Source organism: Lontra canadensis, unplaced genomic scaffold (assembly GCF_010015895.1).
Source record: "Lontra canadensis isolate GAN:19392208 unplaced genomic scaffold, GSC_riverotter_1.0 scaffold61, whole genome shotgun sequence".
Classification (NCBI taxonomy): Eukaryota; Metazoa; Chordata; class Mammalia; order Carnivora; family Mustelidae; genus Lontra; species Lontra canadensis.
This window is the reverse complement of record NW_022631055.1, coordinates 9,663,788-9,689,121: the sequence shown is the minus strand read 5'-3', so window position 1 is coordinate 9,689,121 and position 25,334 is coordinate 9,663,788. Positions and strand designations below refer to the sequence as shown.

Sequence of the window (25,334 nt, the reverse complement as noted above, 5' to 3'; positions counted from 1 at the left end):
GTCTTCTGCCTCCCGCAGCAACCCTAGTCTACTTATTCCTGTCCATAGCGACTGACCTATCCTGGGCAACCACTTGGAACCTGTAACTCAAGTGTCTGTCTGCAGGCCTGCTCAGCCCACTGTGGAGGAGGCTTTTTTAGGGCCAGAACTGTGTCTTTATCTTTTAGACATAGGCTAGGATATAGCACCCACTAAATAAGAAGTAATGAATTAACTGGCCAGTATTCAGCCTAGTCTGGTGACCAAGTAAGAACTGGGGTGTAACTACCAGATAAGAGCTCAGAGGGTCTGTGTTTAAAAACAAAACAAAACAAAGCAAAACAAACAAACAAAAAAAACCAATGCTGTATTTTGATGTTTTAAGTATTAACATTTTGAGAAACCAGCATGAAGTTCCAAGGTAAACATAGGGATGTTTAGGAACTAGCCCACAAAGTATATATAATTCAACACAAGACTTTCAACTGAGTCAAGATTTTCTGAACACTTGCTGTGTACCATGCACAATGCAGGTAACAGTGGGCTCCTATCTCTCTATAACGAGTCCTCAAAGAACCAGTTCCACCCTCAGGAAGAAGATAATCAGATAAAAACATAAATCTTCCGAAGGTATGCCAAGCCATGTTGGCATATGCCTGCAAGGAAGACTACACAAAGCAAGAGTGACTTCCAACAGCTGTGGTAAACAGAGACCGGACCATAGCAAGCTTCTCAGCTGCCAACACAATGGCGACCCCTTCTCCAAATCACTAGCGAAGGCAGTTTTCGAAGACACAGCCTTCCCATCAAAACAAGAAGGATATGATAAGTTATGCTCAACAGCTGACTTAACTCACTAAAGAACAATTTGTTGATAGGTAATAATTACCAAGCATGTGTAAGACTTTTATTTTCAACTGTCTGAAGACAAATCACTCCGTATGTTGTACAGATCTTCAGCCCCCTAAAGATACCCTGGCGGTAGGTGGTGGGGTAGAGGCTTAGACCACTGTTTTATCACCAATTTCTTCCAGGCCCCAGGCCAATCCCCCTTGCTTAGGTCTTTCAGCCTAGCCCCAATACCTCCTTCCAAACTTCTCTCTCCTTGCATTATCCCTTTCCTCCCCTGTGTCCGCACTGTGCCTACTTCGTGTTTTGAAAACTTTTCCTTTTCAGAATCTAGTTAATGACACTCATAGGCCTGCTCTGTTACCTTCAAACGTATCTTTCTGTGCTGAAGCTCCTCCATACAGGTTGTTAGCCCACGGTCTTGGAGCACTCATTCTGCAGTGATTCAGAAACCTATCTATACACCCATCTGGTGAAGATTATCCATATATCGCTGTATATAACCTGCTCCAGTTTAAAAAAACAAAAAACTGATGCGCTAAGAATCTAGAGGAACAGAACCACTAAGCTGAAAGCCAAAGCCAAACACCTTCTGCCACAAGTAGCTGGAATCCACCATGGGCTTTCACCTCGAAACAACGCTGGATAACCTGGTTACTGCAACTAATACAAAACTGTCTACTTCTCTACATTTTCCCAGGGCCTTTCACAACAACTTGTCTGATGCTGTGGTGCAGGGACCCCAGGTTAGTAGTCTACCTCTGAAGACCAAGACCCTGGAAACATTCCATTCCATTGTGATTGTTGACTGAGAATTGCTTTAAGAGTGCTGCTGTAGCAAGTAAAGAAATGTTTCCAGGAGCATGCTGCTATGAACTAGAAGTAGGAAACATGAAACATCTTTCAGGAGTATCCGCTTAGGAAAAATTGTTTTTCTATTGAAATCAGCATGAAATGGAATGCAATATTTGCCTATATGATTAAAATAAAACCTAACAACCTTAAAAAAATGGCTCTCTCTTTGGGGTTTGTCCTTAGACTTACTATGCCCCCCAAGGAGCACCTTAGTAGGGAGCATGAGAGTGTTAAGGACTGATGCAAGAGGAAAAAGCTCTAGGCACAGTTTCTTCCCCTAGGTGAAAGGAGCAGGAAGATATAAACAGAGCCACAGGCCAAAACAAACAGCACAGGAAAACCCTTTTTTTTTTTTTAAGGTAGAAGTATTCGTTAAAGATATCAAGTACCTATGTTAAGTGCCTAACAACTCTATTAAGCCATGTGTATACCCACTATATAGCTGAGAAAAGTCAACAATTAAATAATTTGTCCCATGGACACATACGGCTAGAAAATGATAAACCAATACGCGAATAAAAGTCAGCCATCTGCCAAACCTTGACCTTGTCTATTTACCAGGCACCAGACCCCAGTCAGAAACCAGCCAAATGGAAGAAGTGGTGCTCGGCCAATCTGGGTCCAGGCCCCAGAACTGTGGCCAGAAGAGGATGACAATCCTGAGTCTTTTCCTGCAACAAGGACAAAGTGCTGAGTTCTTGGCCAACTTCTTATTCATCTGCCATGCCCAGTACATCTAACTCACTTCCACCCAGGGGCATGCCAGTGGCAGCAAAGCAAAACAGAAGAAAGAAGCAGCAGAAGTCCTCATAAACAAATGTCACTGACTTCACTACGTGGTCTAAAAACAGGCCCTACTGACCCTCAACTGTGCTCGGCCATACAAAAGCTTAGTTCGTTTTTAGATTGGGGGGGGGGAATAAATAATGATTAGAATCTGCTTCACCGTTCTTCACTATTATTTGTTTTGAGTCTTGACTTCTGGCTCAAATACTATAAAGAAATATTGTATTCAACAACTACTTTAAAATTTCATTGATAATTATTTAGACATATGAGGAATATGGGAGCCACAACACAGAGGCAGCTATGGAAGGAAAAGTGAAACTTAATCACAGAGTGGCTGTGCATAAATTACTCTGTCAATATTAAGTACACATAACCCTTCCCATAGAACCCTGGGTAAAGGTCAGGGAGAAAATCATGAGTCTGCAACACTGACAGTTGTCAAGGAGTACAGAAAATGCTGACATGCGGGAGATGACACTGACTCAGTTAGGTCTTGCCTTAGCTGTGGATAAAAATTGGTCCTAGACTGAGCACTGCTCCAGATCCACCTAACAAATCTTAAAAATACTCCAAAAAAGATAAAACTTTCAAGAAACTTAGTTGTACCTTAGAACAAAGCTCAAGAATATTTCTACGAATTCAAAAATATAGCACCCAAAAAGTAGAATTCACAACATCTGGCATTCAATTACAGACAACTGAGCAATGAGGTAAGAAAACATGAACCAACAGGAGAATAATCAGTTGGAACTAACCTGGAACTGGCACAAAAGTTAGAACCAGCTAACAATAAAAAAGGTTTTGTAAGTGTGTTCCATATGTTCTAAAAGTAGAGAAATAAAAGATATAAACAACACTGAACTTACACTTCTAGAGATGAAAACCACAATGTGTGAGATGAAAAATACACTGGATGGAATTAATGACAGATTAAAAAATACACTGGATGGAATTAATGACAGATTAATACACTGCAAAAGAAAAGATTAATGAACTCAAAGGCACAACAACAGAACCTATCCAAAATGAAGTACATGCACACACACACACAAAAAATGCAGAAACTGAATAGTGTATTGAGTTGTGGAGTCAGCTTCAAACTACCTAATACATGGATTAACTACAGTCCTTAAAACTGAGGTTGGGAATGACAGGAAAAATATTTAAAGAAATAATAGCTGAAAATTTTGCAAACCAAATGAAAGCTATAGATACACAGATCCCAGATACTCGGTAAATCTTAATCACAATAAACATGAGAAAACAAGGGGCAAAGGGAAATCTTAAAAACATCAAGGGATAAAAGATATGTTCCATAGAGAGAAATAAAGATAAAGATGACATCTAATTTCTCATGGGAAACAATGCAAGGGAGAAGACAGTGGAAATGACATTTTTAAAGTACTAAAATAAATAAAAGCTTGTCAATCTATAATTCTATACCCAGCAAAAATATCTTTTAAAAGCAAGGACAAAATAAATACATTTTCAGACATAAAAGCTGAAACAATTCAAACACACTACAAGAAATGTTTAAGGAAATCCTTTAAACAGAATTATGGGCATAAAAAAGAATGAAACTCACTGGAAACGGTAACTAAATATTAACTATACAAACTAAATGCAAATACATATATTTAAACAAAAACCATATGATGTATTGTGGGGCATAAAACATGTAAAATAAAAAACATAACAGCAGCATAAAGGACCAAAGAGAAAAATGTAGGTAAACTATTATAAGTGGCATAATATCACTTAAGCTTGATTGTGATAAACACCTATACTATAAATCTTAAAGCAACCTTTAAATAATGTAATTTTTTAGTTATAGCTAGTAAGTCAAAATAAGATAAAAGACAATAAAATCATTAAATAATCAATTAGTACAAAAGCCGGCAGGAAAAAATGGAAAAGGGAACAAAGAGATGGACAAATGGTAACAGAGCAAGATGACAGACTCAACCCTAATCATATCAATAGTCACATTAAGTACATCCAGTGTTATGACAACTAAAAAGCAGAGATTATCATATTGGGTAAAAGCCAGACAACTCTACAAGCATCACATTTTAAGTAGAAAGACTTACAAAAGACACAACTAGGTTAAAATCAAACAGATGAAAAAATGTACACTATACTAACAGTACTCCAAAGAATGCTGGAGTGGCATTAACATCAAAGTAGATTTCAGAGCAAGGAATATTATCAGGGATAAAGAAGGTCATTTTACATTGATAAAGTGGTTAGTTCATCAAGAGAACAGAATAATTCTAAACATTACACACCTAATAATAGAGTCTCAAAATACATGAAACAAAAACTGATTAAATCATAAGAAAAAATAGATAAATACACAATTATGGTCAGAGAGATTACTACTCCTTTCTCGATACTTGCTACAAGTAACCAGAAAGTCAGCAAGGAAACGGTAAACTTGAACAACAATGATCAATCTGATCAGACTGATATTTGTAGAACACTCCAACAACAGTAGAATCCACATTCTGCTCAAATGCACATAGAACACTTAACAGGATAAGCTCATCTAGGCCATAAAACAAATCTTAAATTCAAAAGGATTCAAATCATACAAAGGAAACTCTGACAAATGGCATTAAATTATAACTCAATAATAAACAAATCCTTGATAAATCCCCAAGGGCCTCAAAATCAAAGATCTCAGTTCCCACCTTAAGAAATTAGAAAATGAGAAGCAAATTGAGCTCTAAGTAAGCAGAAGAAAGGAACTAATAAAAATCTTAGTGGAAATCAATATAAAGAGGGACCAGAGAGGAAGAAAAATACCACCAAAAGCTGTTTTTGAACAGAGTATTAAAACTAATAAACCTCTGAACAGATTGATCAAAAAAAAAAAAAAAAAAGAGAGAGAGAGAGACAGAGAAGACACAAATTATGTAAGGAATGAGAGAGGTGTCACCTCTACACGCTCTACTATATTCAAAAGATACTAGAACATTATGAACAAACTCATAAATAAATCTGACAACTTAAATGAAATGAACAAATTCTCCGAAAGACTTTAATTACTAAAGCTCACTCAGAAAGAGATAACTTGAATAGCCTTTTACTATAAAAACTGACATTGTAGTTAAAAATCTCCCCACAAAGAAATTCAAGGCCCAGATGGTTTTAATTCTTATCACACATTATAAGAAAAATAATTTCAATTCTATTTGGACTCTTCCAAAAAATTAAAAAGGAAGAAATACCTCTCAACCAATTCTATGAGGCCATTATTACCCTAATACCAAAAGCAAATACATTACATGAAAACTTAACACTATCATGACCTCATGACCACAGACATAAAAATTCTAAACAAAATTTTCGCAAAAATAAAAAATCCAAGAATATGTTACAAGAAAAATACATCATGATCAGGTAAGAAACTCAAGTTGGTAACTCACCATATTAACCTAAAAAAACCCAAAAACAATGTAAAAACCCTCAATAGACACAGAAAAGCCATTTGATAAATTCAACATCTATTTGTTAAAGACCCTCAACAAACCAAATGTAAAAGAGAACTTCCTCAACCTGAGGAAGTCTATCTATGAAAAATGTACAGCTAAAATCACACTTAATGGTGAAAGACTCACTGCTTCCCCCCTAAGATTATGAACAAGACAGGAATGTTCACTCTTAATTACTTATGTTAAACACTGTCTTAGAGGTTCTAGACAGTACAATCAGGCAACAAAAATAAAGCATATCCAGACTGGAAAAGGGGAAGTAAAACTGGCTTTATTTGAAAACATAATTATCTATACAGAAAATACAAAGGAATTTACAGAAAAGCTATTAGACCTAATAAATCAGTTTAGGAAGACTATAGAATACAAGATCAATATACAAATATCAATTCATTTCTATATGTTAGCAATGAACAATAACAACTGAACTTTTAAAATACCATTTAGAACAGTGTCAAAAATATGAAATATGGGGGCACCTGGGTGGCTCAGTAGGTTACGCATCTGCCTTTGGCTCAGGTCATGATCTCAGCATCCTGAGATGGAACCCCATATCTGGCTCCCTGCTCACTGGGGAGTCTGCTTCCTCCCTCTCCCTCTGCTGCTCCCCTTGCTTGTGCTCTCACTCACACACACACTCTCAAAAAAAAAAAAAAAAAGTGAAATGCTGGAGAGAAATCTGATGAAAGATATAAAAGATTTTTACAGTGAAAACTACAAAATACTTCTAAGAGAACTTAAAGTAGACCTAAATAGAGAAAATGTCCCTCTTTAGAAGACTATTAACATGTCCATTCTCCCCTCTATACATTTAATACAATCCCAATTAATATCCCAGCAGTCTTTGTTACAGAAATTGATAAACAGGACTCTCAAATTCTTAAGGAAATGTGAAGGACATAGAACAGGCAAGATAACTTTAAATAAGAACAAAGCTGGAGCACTAATACTGCTTCAGTAATTATTGCAAAGCTACAGTAGTCAAGACAGTGGTTCTGGCATCCAGATAGACAAACAGATTATTGGAACAAGAAACCGGATATAAACCTATGCATAGGCAACTGACTTTCAGTAAGTGCACTGACAATACAGTAGGAAAAGGACAGCCTTTTCAAAGAAATGGCACTGGAACTGGATAAGCATACGCAACAACAACAACAACAACAACAAAGAACTTGGATTCTCACTTTGTTTCATATGTAAAAATAACTCAAAATGGAGGAGCTTAGATCTAAATGGAAGACCTAAAACTATAAAACTTTTAGAAGAGAACCTAGGAGAAAATATTTGATACTTTGAGTGAGGCAAAGATTTAGTTGCAATACCAAGAAAAGGATCTATTAAAGAACAACTTGAAAAACTGGAACTTAATTAAAAACTTCTCTTCAAAAGACATCTGTTAAAAGAATGAAAATACAAGACACAGACTGGAGGAAATCTCTGCAAACATGTATCTCCAGAGGACTCAGAGCCAGACTATATAAGGAATTCTCTAATTCTCAAGTCTCGATTACAAAACAAATAATGCAATATAGACATGGGCAAAAAAGAGCCACTTTACCAAAAAAGATATATGGATGTCAAATAAGCACATGAAAAGATGCTCATTATCATTTTTCACTGTGGAACAACTACTTTGGAAAACAAATTAGCAGTCTAAGTTAAACATACACCCACTGGATCATACAGACTTTCCACTGGTAGGTATTTATGAAAGAGAAAAAAAAAACATACGTGCATACAACGACTTGTCCATAAATGTTCATAGAAGCTTTAATAGTCACCCACTGGAATACTACTTGGCAATTAAAAGGAATAAACTGTTGATACACACAAGAAGTTGCACGAATTTCAAAGCATTGTGGTAAATAAAAGAAACCAACCCCAACATCATAGTCTCAAAACTATATATATATCATAGGATTTCATTTACATGACATTCTCAAAAAGAGAAAACTACAGTGACGGAGAACACATCATTTGCCAGGGTTTAGAAGTGTGGTCAGAGTGTGTGACTATAATGGCAAAGCACAAGAGAGTTTTGGGGGGTAATGCAACTGTTCTGTATCCTGATTGTGGCAGTAGTTACACAAATCTATACATATATTTATAGAACTACACACCACACATACACACAAAACATAAAAACCAAACTTGTTAAAGGTAGCATACTCTACACACAACACAGACATATTCATTCCATCTCTCTCTCCTTCTCTCCCTCCCTTCCTTTCTCTTTGGTTATTTCTTCTGCTTTCAATCTGCAGTGTATCAGATAATCATGAATAACAGACTCCAGAGATCTGCATTCTGTTTTATAAGTATATAATAAGAATCCACTACGGGATGTAATATAATTTATTCAACTACATATGGACATTTAGGCAGTTTTTCAGTATTTTTTGATTACAAACAATCACATTATGAATAACCTTGTGCATATGTACTTGTATGTCAGATGTGGACCTTCAGGGTCAGTTTCTAGGATTGGGATTGCTGGGTTAAAAAACTAAACATGTATGTAGTTGTGTCAGATAATGTGCCAAATTTCATTCCATTAAGGCCATACCTTTTTTGTGTTCCCACCATCAAAGTTGCGCTTTTCCACAGGCTCACTGAGGTGTTATCAAGCTTTTAAACTTTTGCCAGTCAGATAGGTAAGAAGTGGTAGCTTATTTGTTGTTGTTGTTGTTGTTTTCTTAGACAAAAAGGACATTTGTCAATTTTTTAAACTTTTTAAATAATAACTTTATTGAGATATAATTCACATACTATGGAATTTCTCATTTAAAATACACAATGTACAGTTTTTAGTATATTCACAGAGATGTTCAATCATCACCACTAATTCCAGGACATTTTCATCACCCCAGTAAAGAAAACCCAAACCCTTTAGCAGCCACTCCCCATTCCTTCCTCCCCCAGTCCTAAGTTTTCTGTCTCTACTGATCTACTTTCTGGCTCTAAGGATTTGTCTATTTTGGACATTTTTTTGTGGTCATACATGGTCTTTTGTGACTAGCTTCACTCACTAAGCACGTTTTCAAGGTTCATTTGTAATTACAGCCCACATCCATACTTTCTTTTATGGCTGAATAATATTCTATTTTATTATTCATTCATGAATTGATTGGACGTTTGAGTCATTTCTACTTTTGGGCTTTTGTGAAAAATACTTCTAAGAACATTCCTATCTGAGTTTTTGTGTGCACATATGTTTTCATTTCTTTTGGGAATATACCCAAGACAACTGCTGGAACATACAGTAACTCTATACTTAGCATTTTGAAGAGCTGCCAGGCTGTTTTCCAAAAAAACTGCACCATTTTATATTCTCAGCAGCAACGTATGACATTTTAATTTCTTCACATCTTCACCAATACTTGTTATTATCTGTCACTTTTATTTTAAGTGTATTGGTGGGTGTGAAGTTGTATCTCATTTTCGTTTTGGTTTGTATTTCTCTGATGGCTAATGACACCATCTTTTATGTGCTTATTGTTTGGAGAAATGCCTATTTAGATCCTTCACCCATTTTTAATTGGGTTGTCTTTTTTCTACTGAGTTGTAAGAGTTCTTTACATGTTCTAGATACATATTCCACATCAGGTATGTAATTTACAAAAATTTTCACCCATTCACTTTTCTGACATTGCCCTTTGAAACTCAAAACTTTTTCATTTTGATGATGTCCAATTTACCTATTTTTCCTTTCACTGTTTGTGCTTTAAGTGTCTTATCTATCAGGGAAACTCAAGCACACGATCAATGCTGTGACAGGCTGAATAATGGCTCCTCAAGATGTCCACATCCCAATCCCCAGAATCTATGAATGTTACTTTATATGGCAAAAGGCATTTTGTGGATGTGATTAAGTTAAGGATTTGAGACGGGGGATCAACTTGGATTATCTATAGGAGTCTAATGTAATTATATTGGTCTTTACAAGAGGGAGGAAGATTAGAGGATCAGAAGGCAATGTGACAATGAAAGAAGCTGGAATGAATTAAGCAAGACAGTGGAGTAATAAGAGGAAAGGGCCACAAGCCAAGAAATGCAGGCACCCTCTAGAAGCCCACAAAGGAGAGGAAAAAAATCCTCCACTTAAACATCTGCAAGGAACACAACCTGTCAACATCCTGATTTTATAATTCTGCCCCTTAGAACTATAAGGCAATAAATTTGCATTGTTTTAGGACACTAAAAACTGTGGTAATCTGCTATAGCAGCAATAGGACATTAATACAGGATACAAGGTTTTAATTGAGGGGCAGCCATAAAGGCACTCCCTTACTCGCACATTCCAGACTCCCCGAAGGAAAGCAGGTATGTAGCATAAACCACACGGACTTAAGATCTGCTTACAGAATTTCTATTCTATTCCACTTATTGGTCTATATACATATACCAATACCTTACATTTTGCAAGTATATAATTGCTTTACAGTATGTTTGAATAACTGCTTGTGCTAGTCACACCTCATAACTTTTCTTTTTCAGCATTTCCCCAGCATTCCTACATGTTTATTTTTCCATATGAACTTTAACATCAACTTTCCTAACTCTATAAAAAGTTGTGTTGGTATTTTTTAATTGCATCTGTGCCAAATTAATGTTAACTTGGGGAAAACAGACATCTTTATGATGTTGAGTTCTCCTATCCAAGAACAAGGAATGTCTTTGCACTATACAAATCTACTTCTCTGGCTTCAGAAATGTTTTAAAGTTTTCCTCAGACTCTGCACATTTCTTGTTATTCTTAAAACTACTTTTTATTGCTGCTATTACTATTGATAACTTTTTGGCAGTGTCTGAAATATTTCAAAAGCTTTTAAAAGAGTTTGGTAAAGAGGGAGAAACAAAGAGAAAAAAGAAAACCATAAATAAAAATGTACACATCAGCTAGAGGGAACAAATATGTGAATATGTGTGAGTAGCCTATTAGCAGTTAACAGCCCAAGTTCAATGGGCATCATGGACAGATTTTCTAAAGGGAACAGAGATATGGTTTAATTCACCATGAGAGTTCAGTGGAAGGGAGTTAAGATAATTGCTACTGTAATGCAAATAGCCAAAATCAATAGCTTAGAGTAAAAACCATAAGAAAAGTTCACCTGATACAGCATTTATCATCTACCCCCTACTAACTCTTAAGACTAAAACTCTTTAAAGTGTAAGAAATCTTCTATTACCAAAAACATCTAATTCAACCAACTGCCACCATCATACTTCACAAGAGACACTGAAGGTATTTCCCTATAAAGATGAAAAAGATAAGGCCTGCTTTTTCACTATTTTTATTTAAGTGTTCTAACACTCTGGCCAATGTAAAAATTAATGTAAATGTACATATTAATATTATTCAATAAGCTGTTATTCAATCATTTGGAGCCTAGAATAATGGCAATTTCAAATGGTTCAACTTAATGTGTGTGTTTGTGTGTGTGAAAGGACAATAGAAAATATTAAAAAAGATGTCCACAAGTTCCAGATTTGTCTAATATTTAAATGCAATCCCAATCAAAAAGCAAACAAAGGGGCACCTGAGTGGCACAGTCAGTTAAGTGACTGCCTTTGGCTCCGGTCATGATCCCAGGGTCCTGGGATCAAGCCTGGCATCCGGCTCCCTGCTGATCAGGGAGCCTGCTTCTCCCTCTCCCTCTGTCGCTCCCCCTGCTTGTGCTCTCTCTCTGTCAAATAAATAAATAAAATCTTTTTTTTTTTAAAGCAAATAGAAATTTTACATTTTCTTCAAAATGATTTTAGGGTTTGTAGAGAATAAAGACAAGACAGATAAAGTGTTTTTCAAAGAACAGCAATTTAGGGGGAAAGAATGACCTGCTAAGCCACCTAATAAAATGGACAAATGAATAAAATAAGACAAAGATGTAATACTTAAACTTAAAACAAAAATACACATCAGTTAGGAAAAAAACAGAAGATCAAGTCATTCATCCAAGTATGTGACAGACTTTGCATGAAAAGGAAATACTGTGTTTAACTCAATAACTGATATTAAGGCAACTAACCATTTGAGAAAAATAGATTCCCTACCTGATACCAACAGACTGATGAGTTAGAGATTTTCATTTAAAAATAGAATTAGGGACGCCTGGGTGGCTCAGTCAGTTAGGCCGCTGCCTTCGGCTCAGGTCATGGTCCCGGAGTCCTAGGATTGAGTCCTACATTGGGCTCCTTGCTCAGCAGGGAACCTGCTTCTCCCTCTGCCTCTGCCTGCCACTATGTCTGCCTGTGCTCACTCCATCTGACAAATAAATAAATAAAATCTTAAAAAAAAAGAATTATAGAGAAAAAATATTGAATATGTTTTATGCATAGGGCTTTTTACACATAACAACAAAGGCAGAAACCATAAAGAAAAGAGTGACAGATTTGGCCAAAAAATTTTAAAACAGTGATAATAAAAAGAAAATTGAAATGTAGAAAATTTAAATGCAAATGGAAATATGGGAAAAATGAAATCCATAACTGTTCATTTAAGTCAAAAAGAAAAATCCAAACCCCAATGGAAAAATTGACAAAAGACAGGATCAAACAATACAAAAGAAATATAAACAGTAGGGCATTGTCTGGGTGGCTCAGTGGGTTAAGCCTCTGCCTTCGGCTCAGATCATGATCCCAGGGTCTTGGGATTGAGCCCCAAATTGGGCTCCCTGCTCGGCGGGGAGCCTGCTTCCTCCTCTCTCTTTCTGCCTGTCTCTGCCTACTTGTGATCTGTCTGTCAAATAAAATAAAATAAAAAAATCTTAAAAAAATAAAAAAGAAATACAAACAGCTAACAAATGTATAATAGTATTCCTAGTAATTTTTTTAATGTGTCAGACACTGTGCTAAGAGCTTTTCACCCACCACCTCTGTAAATCCTTGCAACAACTCAAGGAGAAAGATGCTCTCATCATCCTTACTCTATGGGTAATGAAACTCAGACACAAAGTGGTAAATCATATTTACCAAAGTCATACAGCGAGAAAGCAGAAGATGACCAGAGCCCAGAGCCACACTGTGAGTCACTATTTCCACTTCCCAACTATTACCTCTTAGAGTCCTAGGCAAGCCTGTGAATTCTCTCACTGACTTAGGTTACTCACAAAGCACTTCTGATATGTTCTCTAACTTGTTGCCATACACAGAATGGTGTTTCCCAGAATTCTTTCCTCACTGACACACATTTTGACCGAGATTCACATGCAGAGTACTACCTAGGATCACTCAGAATTTCCTAAGGTTCTGTGAATCTCAGAATACCAGCTAGAGCTCTTGACCCCTCCTCTCTGAACTTGAGGTACTTCTTACACCTAACTGCCAAAACCAAGAGTTGGACACAACCAACGGAGCCACCCAGGTGCCCTGGTTCCTTATACTGGATAGACAGAAACTGTTCTCCATTTACTCATCCATATTTTATAACTTGTTTCATTTTTACAATGAACATGAATTTTTTGTGGAAGTGAAAAAAGCTTTTCCAAACTGACCTCCAAACTGTATGCATAGGAAGACTTACTATATATTATACTGTCTAATTTTACTGGAGATTAAAATCATGTATTATATCATCACAAGCAAGCACCTGCCAAGAGTACTGATAACCACAGAGGAATTGTAAGCAAGAAAAGATGTGAAGAGTTAAGAAAGAAGGACTAGCACCCAACACAGGGCTAATATGAGGATTAAATGAGATAAGGTATGCAAAGCAATTAACACAGTGAAAATACTTGATAAACATTAGCCATCATCATTAAGTAATTACAGGCATTACCAATTATAGGCAGTAACTGCAAACATAATATATTCCCCAAATGGTGAAAAATTAAACTTGTATAAATACTAGCATTTCAGAAATACCTCTTCTTGTTCAATCAGGTTCATCTTTAATTGGTTATGGTTCACTACTTCTCTGACCAAGAGAGGACTAAATGTGTTGAAACACTTAAAATGCTTGGTCCAGTTAGAACATGACCCAGTCCTTAACCTCCAAAAGTTCATGCTCCTATACGAGCACAAATAAACCCAAATGCAGTTGGGAAGGAATTGACAATATTCAGAAATTTTCTATTTACAAGAATTTCTAAGATCCTATTAAAATTCAATCTAACTTCTTACATCTTCTTCTCTTCAACATAAGTCTCAAGTAACCTTTTTTCATATCCAGACAAAACCCAAGAGAAGCCCCCAGTACCATGAGGTAAACCTTTAAATATGAAATAACTCCCCTACATGTGAAATATCTGAAGAGAAACTGACTTGTGGTAGTCCTATCTACTACTTCATTTCCTAACTTCAGATTAAGTCACCAATTCACCAAGCATTTTTTAAAGTGTTTCAGTCTGAAAAGTGTTCCACTGCCCTCTCCTTTTTTTTTTTTTTTAATTTGACAGAGAGAGAGAGAGATCACAAGGAGGCAGAGAGGCAGGCAGAGAGAAAGAGGGGGAAGCAGACTCCCTGCTGAGCAGAGAGCCCAATGTGGGGCTTGATCCCAGGACCCTGAGATCATGACCTGAGCTGAAGGCAGAGGCCTAACCCACTGAGCCACCCAGGCGCCCCAACACACTGCCCTCTCTTATGCACTGCTCTACTAAAAAACTTCTGGAATGACAAACTTTACTTACAAAGAGCTCTGAGATAAGGCTTAAGATCTAGACAGTACCTTTCTACTATAAATAATTCCCTAGAAAATCTTCTGCTTCCAATTTAACCATTCCCCAAAAAAAGAAAATCCAGGTAGGGCCCTTGCCATACCCTGGATACTAACTGCTAATTAATTTGTAGCAGTAAGGTTGTCTTAGCCTATTTCTCAAACTTCACTGCTCCAACAGTTTTTTACTATTACATGTTTTGATCCAAATGTAATACTGTAACTATATAAAAATAATTGGCTAAGAACCAAAGTTAGACTGTCATAACATTTTGCAATCATAACTGATTTAGAAAATAGTCACAAATTTCTTAGAACTTAAGATGACTTAAAATACATTTCGATTTATAGGCAAGCAATCTAAGGAAATACTTTAAGCATGTAGAATTTTTTGTTTCAAATACAGAGCATGTTTCTTTTCTCAAACACTACAAGTTCACAACACGCAGTCACACAATAATTGAAATAATTTGTTCAAAAATGCAGGTTTGATTTATAGTAGCATAAAAATAAAATACCTAAGAATAAATATAATAACCAAGAGGAGGAAGGCTTGTACACATTGAAAACTACAAAACACTGCTGAAAGAAATTACAGACAACACAAATAAATGGAAAGACATCCCATGTTCAGAAACTAGAAGACTTAATACTATTTAGATATCCAAACTATCCAAAGCAATTTCAAGATTCCATGCAATCCCTATCAAAACGACAAGAGCATTTTTTGCATAAACAGAAAAAGCCATCCTAAAATCCATTTGGGATTTCAAGGAACCCAAAACAGCCAAAACAAACTCTGAGGACTTACATTCCCTGATTTTGAAACATGTAACAAAGCTACAGTAATGCAAAATGTGGTAACTGCATAAAGAAACAAATAGACCGGGGGCATCTGGGTGGCTAGTGGTTTAAAGCCTCTGTCTTCAGCTCAGGTCATGGTCCCAGGGTCTTGGGATGGAGCCCCGCATCAGGCTCTCTGCTCAGCAGGGAGCCTGCTTCCCCCTCTCTCTGGCTACTTATGATCTCTGACAAAAAAAAAAAAAAACAAAAACAAACAAAAAAATAAAAACAGAAAGAAAGAAAGAAATAGACAAATGGAATAGAGCCCAGAAATAAATTCTCATATATAGTCACATGACCATCATGCAAGGTTTCCAAGACCACTCACTGGAGAAAGGACATCTCTTCAACAAATGGTGCTGGGGAAACAGGGTATTCACATGCGGAAGAATGAATGTGGACACTCATCATACATCTTATACAAAAATGAACTGTAAACAGACTAAAGAATAGAAAGATCTAAAACTAAAATTCCTAGAGAAAATGGGAAAAGTTTCATGACATTGGATTTGTCAATGTTTCCTCAGTAGGACATTGAAAGTACAGGCAGCAAAAGCAAAAGTAGACAAATGGAACATCAGACTTAAAAACTTCTATGTATCAAAGGTTACAATCAAAAGAGTAAAATTGCAACCAACCCATGGTTTGAGGGAAAGCATTTGTAAATCATTTATCTGATGAAGAATTAATAACCAATATATATAAAGAACTCCTCTAACTCAACAACAGAAATAACCCAATTTAAAGGTGGTCAAAGGACTTGAATAGATACTTCTCAAAAAAAAAAAAAAGAGAGAGAGAGAGAGAGAGAGAGAGAGAGAGAAATGGCCCAAAAGCCTATAAAAAGATGCTCAATGTCACCTACAAAAATTCAAATGAAAACCAGAATGAGACATATCCTAATATTCATTAGGATAGCCACTATAAACAAATAAAAACAAGTGTCGATGAGAATGTGGAGAAACTGAACCTTTGTGAACTGTTGGTAGAATTGTAAAATGGTGCAGCTACTACGGAAAACAGTATGGCAGTTGCTTAAATAATTAAAAATAGAACTACCATACGACACAGTAATCCCACTTGTGGTATATATCCCAAAAGAATTACAAGCAGGATTCAAAGAGATATTTGCACACCTGTGTCCACAGCAGAATTATTTACAAAAGCTTTCAAGCAGCGAAAGCAATCCAAACGTCCATTGACAGGTAAATGGATAAATGAAATGGAAAAAAAATGGTCTATAAGTACAGGAGAATATTATTGAGTCTCAAAAAGGAAAGAAATCCTGTCACATGCTACAATATGATGCACCTTCAGGACATTATGCTAAGTGAAATAAGCCAGCCACAAAAAGGTATTCACTCTTGGTATCTGCATGATACCACTTACATGAGGTATCTAAAATAGTCAAGTTCATCAAAACAAAATAGAATGATGGGGCAGGAGCAGGGGAGAGGGATGGGGAGCTACTGTTCAGTGGATATGGATAGACAGTTCTGGAGATCTATTCCACAATGTGAGTATACTTAATACTACTGAACTGTACTCTTAAGATGGTTAAGATGGTAAATTTTATGTTATGTGTTTTCTTACAATTAAATAGAAACAAAGCAGGTTTGACACTTGATTGTGACAGACATGTCAAGGATCCTCTTAGACCGTAGGCATTTTTTAGACCTTTGTTCTAAGTGCTAAATGTAACAAAATGAATCACACTAAGAGTTGCGGCTTTCTAAAAATCTTTCTAAGGCAATCTCACAGGAATGAAAGAAAATTGATTTAGTACTATAAATGAAACCACGTAACCCAAAAATGCCTTCATAAGAATGAACAAAGCACTAGAAATGAACATCTTTGGGAGCTCCTGGACCTCTAACAGAAGTCTCAGAGATTTCCCCATTGTCAAAAGACAATGCCACGTCCAGCCTTTGGATTAATTCTAGTTCCTTTTAATCAGGGCTAGTTTCTGAGACTATCCCACATGTCTAGATTAACCTATCATACCAATCTAGAACTAAGGATTGTTCACAGAATTTAGTCTTAATCTTGACCTAAGAATATATCAGGTACTTAAATCACTGAGAACAGAATCAGTAGCTTTCGCTACCAAGTATCTGTTCCCTAGATCATCCATTCATGGGTTTCCTTTTACAAATGGACATGATTGGGGTGCCTGGGTGGCTCAGTCATTAAGCATCTATCTGCCTTTAGCTCAGGTCATGATCCCAGAGTCCTGGGATCAAGCCCCCACACCAGGCTCCCTGCTCAGCAGGAACCCTGCTTCTCCCTCTCCCACCCACCCTGCTTGTGTTTCCTCTATCGCTGTGTCTCCCTCTGTCAAATAAATAAAATCTTTTTTTTTTTAATGTACATGATCCAGAATGGCCTGTAATCATTTTAACGTTTAACAATATGGATGATACGGATGTCTAAAGTTGTTTAAAAAAAAAAAAAAAAAAGTGCACTTCACTGGAATACCAAATACATTGCCTCTGCAGGTACCGGCAGTTCTGTTCTTTATCCAACTGGTATACATCAGAATCTCCTACCTTAAGTACTCATCCAGGATTATATATTTGGTTCTAGGAACAGACAGCTTTGGATGGAAACCTGGCTCAACTACCTACGAACTCTGTTACCTTCAGAATACTACTTAATTTCTCTGTGCCTGTTTTATAGATTGGGATATGTAAGAATCTGAAACCTTAAAATCCAAAAGTTACCAATGTGTGGTTTACGTAAGTGTATATTGCTCAGTTACAAGGAAAAGCAACATGCAGAGAAGAAAAAAGAAGTGTCACCCTATGTCTAATTACAGCAGAATTCCTAACGACACCAGCAACCAAGGTCCAAGTTTCACCTGTAGTCTTGACTCTCAGCCCAGTCTCAGGCAAAAGGGGAAAGATAAGGTCATTTCAGGTAAACCTTCATTTAAAACTGAATGCCTGTTATGTACATACATAGCAGTTGACAGAGGTTCAGAAATTCCGGTCTGGGTGAAGAAATGTCACCCATAAAATAATTTAAGTTGCTAAATGTTCAGAATGAATAACAAGGCCAATGCGAGCAGAAATGGAGAAAGTCCAGAGGTGAGAGCCCACCACAATGCCTCCGGGCTGTAGGTCATGGGAGAGCTGACTAAGAAGGGGAACGGACATTGACATCACTTGCTAAGGGTCAAAAACAAGACCAATGTGGCAGAAAGAACAATCACAGCATTAGTAAAACTGGGAAACCAGAGATGGTGTGATTATTCTGCTCTGGACATGTGCAGTGCATGCTGGTGGCTGGACACACGTGTGAGGGAAGACATCCAGTGGGCGACTGGAGAGCAGAGACCGAGGATTAAGGCAGAATGATAACCAAGAACTACAAAGTCCTGGAAATGAACGGGGAAAAGTTCCAAGAAGCAGCTATCAACAGTGTCTGATGCTGCTTAAAACAGATAGTGAGGAAAAATTCAGCCATAGAAAAATGGCCTCTCCATCTGCCAAGGCTGGTCAGAAAGCTCAAGCCACATGCAGATGAAAAAGAGATTCTAAAATATCAAAGACTCAGCAATGATTTAATTTCCCCCCAAGAGTAGTCTGTCTTATTACTACTCCGGATGATAACAAATTAGATGATTTTACATCTACTCTCAAAGCTGATCTTTTTGGCAAGTGTCTATGAGGACCCACTGAAAGGATTATAAAGAGAAGGAAAATAGTCATTAACAAGAGAAAGAGAGGATACACTTTTTCCAACTACAGGATTCCACAGCTTCTGGCAGTAGCAAACAGCTTTTAGTAAAAGTAAGCCAGCAAAAGTTCATTAGTGAAGCAGTGTTAACAAAGTAATATTCTACTCACTGGGCTTTAAAGAGTAGCCATTCTACCACCATACAAAAGATTAGAACAACTCACTCTTAAGAAAAACACTTCTAAAAATATTTTTACATGAAAAAGTAATAATTTGATTAGAAAAAAAATACCACTCCTAATCAATTCTACCATCCTAAAACAAATTCCCTAATCACATTTTCATCTCTTCTGACCTTTATTACTAAGTATTTTGTTCATATGTTTGTAGATAAAATACTTTTGGACCCTCCTCCTGTGTCTGTCACAAATACAAACTTAAAAACAAAAATTTCTACACAAAACTAATACATCCAGCAAACAAATTTAAAGGTCCTTGGGACATCTGGGTAGCTCAGTTGGTTAAGCATCTGCCTTCAACTCAGGTCAGGATCCCTGCGTCTTGGGACAGAGTCCCACGTTGGGCTCCCTGCTCAGTGCAAAAGTGCAGCTTCTCCCTCTCCCTGCCATTCCCCTTGCCTGTGGTATCTCTCTGACAAATAAAATCTTAAAAAATTTAAAATAAAATCTTAAAATAAAATCTTAAATAAAATCTTAAAAAAAAAATAAAGTCCTAATAAAGATGATCAAACTTTGCTTTGCCATTAATAGACAATTAATAATACATGTGACACTGAAATTTATCACAGACTCAACCATATTCTTGAAAATCTGTCCAAGTTTATATCTACTAGATACATAAAATGCAGCTTTTTATTTATAATAAAAGATAACCATGCCTTCCAAAAACCCATTTGACAGTGAAACTTTATTACCTGATATAAGATACTTTTTAAAAAAGCTCTTCTTTGCTGGCCACAATGAGCAGATTAATAAATGAAAATACTACTGGGGCGCCTGGGTAGCTCAGTTGGTTAGGCATTCGACCCTTGGTTTCCACTCAGGGTCATGTAATTGAGTCCTGCACTGAGCTTAGTGCTCAGCATGGAGTCTGCTTGCTCCTCTCCCTCTGCTCCAATCTCTTTCTCAAATCAATAAAAATAATTTTAAAAAATCAAAATACTACTAAGAATTGTATGTTTAACACACATACACATATTTTCACTATACAGATCAATTTCCACTATTCTCAACATCTAGATCTTAGCTTCAAAGAATATTTTGACACCATCCCAGAATAAGTGAGTTATCTGTAGTAATCATAGTAACTTCCTCCTCTCCCAAGTCTTTCAAAACCCTTACAAACTGCAGAGCACAGCCAAAACATTCTTAAAGGTCCCTTTTCTCTGAAGTAATTATACACTCCCACTGATCAGTAAAATTGGATGTTAAGATACAGGAATGTTAAAACATTCAGGATGTTAAGACAAGGAATAGGCTCACACTTCTGACTTAAGGAAATTAACATCTAGTCCAAACATAAAAAACTGCATTAGATAATGCACTTAGCTATTTCTGCTGTTTTTCTTCAAGAGACAATGAGTTTTATTCTGTTGTGAAGATTTTCTAGTGAAATTCTGCTGCAACTGAGGGAAAATATACAAAATACAAAATACCCAGAGAACCATCATTAATATTGCAGGAAAATCTTAACTTTGAAATACTAGTTTATACTGCTAAAACACAAAAATTCCTCAAGGTATAAATTGACAAACTGAACTCAGCTACCTTCACAAATCTGCCCAGGCTTCCTGAAAAAACTCAACAGCACGTTTTCAGGGCAAATGCTGTTAGATGCCAAACTCATGGTATCACAATCATGTAAAAATCTATCTCATTTCTTCTACTGAACTCAAACAAAAACAATACTATAGTTTGATCAGCAAGAAGGCTCAAAGCATAGGCCATTTTTGGATCAACCTCCACAGAAGATTTGATTAGAACCAGATTTCATATATGATGGGTAGAGGCTTATGTTCTCAATTAGTATAATTACCGTCAATATCTTGACTAGCTGGTCTGTACATTGAAACTGTTCATACAGACACAACGTCTCCAAACACCACAAAAGGTGTTTGATTCTGCCAGGACCACTAGTCAGCCACATCTTTTCAGACTTCACACAGTGGCAAGAAATTCTCCTCATCTGAGCCTTAGACTTATCGGTATTAGAGACGTTCACTAAAACTTATAAACTAAACAAATAGGAAATTAACAAATATAATTTAGGCTGACATTTCACAAACAAGGGATTTGTTAACTATACACAGGAAATTAGCATATATATGGCTGTGGGAGGAAAAAGCAGCAGAAGGATAATATAATCTTAATGTTTTACGAGACTCAATCATTATTTTATTTCCCTGTGCTAATGGCCCATGAAGAGAGTCATTCACTCAAACAAATGTTAAATCCCTACTGTGTGCGCGGCACGGTACAAAGTAAGCACAAAAGCAAAAAAAGCAAGGACACAATCCTTACCAAGGACTACTTGAAACAAAAGGAGACATGCCCATTAAATTATTGTACTGTTTTAGCTTTACTGGACACCAACTACATGCCAGACCGTACTGCACACCAGAGACGCACAATAGTAACAATAATCTAACTGCAGATCTGTAACCAATCAATGAACTATGACAGTAACAGGCCTGACTACTCCTAAAGCATTAATATTTTATTCTGGAAATAATCTTGCCTCTGTCAATTAATTCTTTCAATGGATGGCAATTCTCTGAATAATTTCCACCTACATGAACCCAAACTAAGGTTGCTTACAGAGTTAAACGAGAGAGTGTAATGTTTTGAACAAAAATAAATAACAGTAGAGAGAGACACATTTGTACTTTAACATTAATTTGGTTTGCATTTAGCTACTGCCTTCAACATAGGTAACAAGTGACAAGTCATAAAGCAGAACACCAACCCGAAAGTTACTGTGGCAAGACATTATTTTCTTGTAGTAGCACTACAGTGGGAAGTGGAAGCTAAACTAACAAGTTTTGGCTAAGCTTTCTAAAAACCACTCACTTTTAGTGATTTCTTTGTGAAAGGTCTGTGACCACTCATTTCCCCTAGGCTCAAAACCAAGTAGTGCCAACACAACTACAGATTTGGTCCTCTAGGTTACAAAATAATTTTTAACCCTGTAAAAGTACCAGTTCTACAGTCATTCGATACTAATGAGCTTTTTAAAAATAGGGATCAGCCCTTAACCTAATTACAGATAAAGTTTTGCAAACTAGAAACGGTATTCGTTTTTAAACTCTTCCACATTAAAGATGACACTCAATCTTAAAAATGTAAAGACTTCTAATAGCTTACTAGAGAACTAAACAGAACTGTGTTATATACACCGAATCGGTGGTTAAACAATCAATACGGCAAAGAGATAAAGGAGAGGGAAGATGAAGAAACAAGATTCCTCTCCAAGAAATGTTTGAACAAATTCAAAGTGAAATTTCGGTAAGCTATGTTTTGAACCCTTTCCACCAGTCTTGCTATTTTTACTACGACATTTTCTGTGTGCCCGCCGTTATTAAAATCACAACCAAAGGGGGGGAAGTGTCCTAAAATTTGACTATTAACAGCAATCAAGTCTAAAAATATGCCCCTCCTACACAGTGGGCCAAGTGGCAAGATACGAGAACTCAGGAAGTTTTGAAATGGCACTGACAGGAGTCAAAGAGGAAAGACAAGGGGAAGGAATCACGGAGAACAAGAGCAACTCCGTGCAGCCAACGCCGCGAGTTGGCATTCGAACTGCAAGTTGCCGGCTCGGGACGGGACTCGACCGAGCAACTTCGCGCCGGACGGACCTGCGCGCTCGGCCGCCCTCCGAGCCCCGAGCCGCAGCCCTTCCTCCCCGATCGCAGCCCCGCGGCCGCCTCCGCGAGGGCGCGCTGACAGCCGCGGGGCCGGGCCTGGGAGATGCCGGCCGGCTGACACCCACCTTCTTTCTCGGCCCGCGCCGCAGCCACTACGAGGGTCATCACCAGGTGCAGCGCTCCCAGTAGGCCGGCAGCCGCGCTCCGCGGGCTCCCGCCGCGGCTGGCCGCGGGCTCCACACCGGCCCCTGCGGACGTGGAGGCGGCGGCGGCTCCTGCTGCTCCTCCTCCAGCCCGCTTCCCCATCCCTGCCGGCCGGGGGCCGCCGCGCTCGAGGTCTGGCGCGGCCCTTCTCGGCGAGGCGGCGGCAGGGGCGGCGCGGGAGCCGTGGTCCGGGCTCTGGCCGCGGCGCCGGGGGCGAGGGCGATTCCGGGCCCAGGGCTCGGGCTCCGGGCGTGGGTCTGGGTTCGTGCGTGCGTGTGAGCAAGAGTGTCAGTCACGGCCTCGGCCTCGGCATCGCCTACGGAGAGTCGAAGCGGAGAGGCCACGGGTCAAGCACGGCGGGCGGCCATACTGGAAACGGGCACGGGCCGCGGGCTCTGGGCGCTGGCCTGCGAGGGGCGGGGCGCGGTCCTGGGCACCGCCCCCGTCGTGCCGTCACCAAGGGGGCCGGCCGGTCAGTCAGTCTGCCCCGGAGTCCGTGGGCCCGAATTTCTTGTCCCGCTCTCGGATGCCCACGGCTTCACCTGCCGGACGGGACACGGACAGAACAACCCCAACCTGTCACCGCTGCCCCGCGGAGGAGGAGGAGGGAAGCAGGCCCGGGCCCAGCCGCCAGGACTTATGATGGCGGTTCACGCTTCTCAGAGGCAATGACGGCAATCACGTGGAGACAAGGGGGCCTTGCCGCGCAGCCGCCTTGGGGTGTGGGCGGGGCTGGGTGGAACTGCGGGGTACTGGGGGAGGCTCGCCTGCTTATCCAACGCGGGAACTAACCCCTTGCATCTCCGGTACTGCAATAGAGAGCCTTCCAGAGGACTGAGTGAGCATCCGGACCTCGAGGCCCAGCGCGGAAAATCCATTCCAGTGACTCCTTCTGGTCACACCTCCGCCTTTCGGGTCGCCTGAGAATACTCCTGGCCTGATTCAGTTCCTGGTGGCGCTTCGATTAGTACTGGACCCAATCCATTCATCGTTATATCTTCATGACACACTACCCAGCGCTTAATGGAATCATCTTGCTCTTGGAATTGTGACTGCTTTGCTGCGGGAAATCCCTTTGCAGTGTGTTTTTATTAAAGCAGCAGTGACCCTGGACGGGGAGGGCAGCTTGTTCTTTAGAAAGTGCCCAGTGGCCATGCTGGCTTTGTCCGTCTTGGAATAATTCTTAAGACGTTTTCTACAGTTAGTTCCTGCAAGGCCCAAATCAAACGCCTTCTTTAGGCTCCTTCAGGAAGCCTTCTCGTGCCTCTTTCCACCTTAGGTGGCGGTTCTTGGTGGGCGGGGATTTTCCCTACAAAATTTAAGTTCCTTGAGAGTCCCTCATTATTCGTCTTAATAACTTCCCTTAACTTAGTAACTATCTTAGTAACTTCCCCAATTCCAGAGCCCCCAATTCCATTTGCTTATTCTTCGCAGTATTGGTTGAGGGAGTCCGTGTATTTTTAAGGCTACGTCCACCCCAATACATCTGAGAACAAACTACAAAGGAAAATAAAATTTCAGGAAGGCTTACAAAAGGAACTCAAAGTGCTGCCCTATGCAGTAGTCTTTGTCAAGCAAGCGCTTAAGTTTTTTATTAATTAATATATTTTTATAGGCTTACCGTAATAATTTTGAAAAATAATTTTATTTTCCTGAATATTAGTGTTAAAATTAATCAAATTTTGTTCTTGATGTAATGTAGGAATAATTATCTAAGGTGGATTTTCTGTATTTGTATATGTAAGGAAAGATTTCTGGAAGACTTTTAACTCACTAAAGAAATCAAGCCCAAGGCAAAGTAAGTGAGTACCTTAGCTGGGTCAAAGAGTACTTTCCAATGTGCAGCACAAAGAATTGGCAACCCCCCCCCCCATTACCAGGTTTAGGGCAGACAAGTCTCTCCAACTATGAAATGCTCAGGTTCTCTTACACAGGAATCAACCACATCCTCTGATTAGCCTGAGGCTCAAGAGCCACATGGGAAATAACTTGCATATGTCTGTAATTGGAGCTTAGACATTGGACTCTGATCAAACATGTCTGCCTATTTCCCAAGAAACTAATGAAGCTTAAGTTTTAGGGCTCCTCCTCTGCATAA

The 25,334-nt window shown here is 38.5% G+C and overlaps 1 protein-coding gene across 1 annotated transcript in view; it reads right to left on the bottom strand.

Annotated features, from left to right (window-relative positions):
- TMEM131 (transmembrane protein 131) overlaps positions 1-23,442 on the bottom strand; it is a 213,815-nt gene extending 190,373 nt beyond the window's left edge. The window contains exon 1 of the mRNA XM_032877892.1: positions 23,158-23,442. Within this exon, the coding sequence (XP_032733783.1) occupies positions 23,158-23,338 (181 nt within the window). The 5' untranslated portion in view covers positions 23,339-23,442. The remainder of the gene's footprint in view (positions 1-23,157) is intronic.
- Between the last annotated feature and the right edge of the window lie 1,892 nt (positions 23,443-25,334).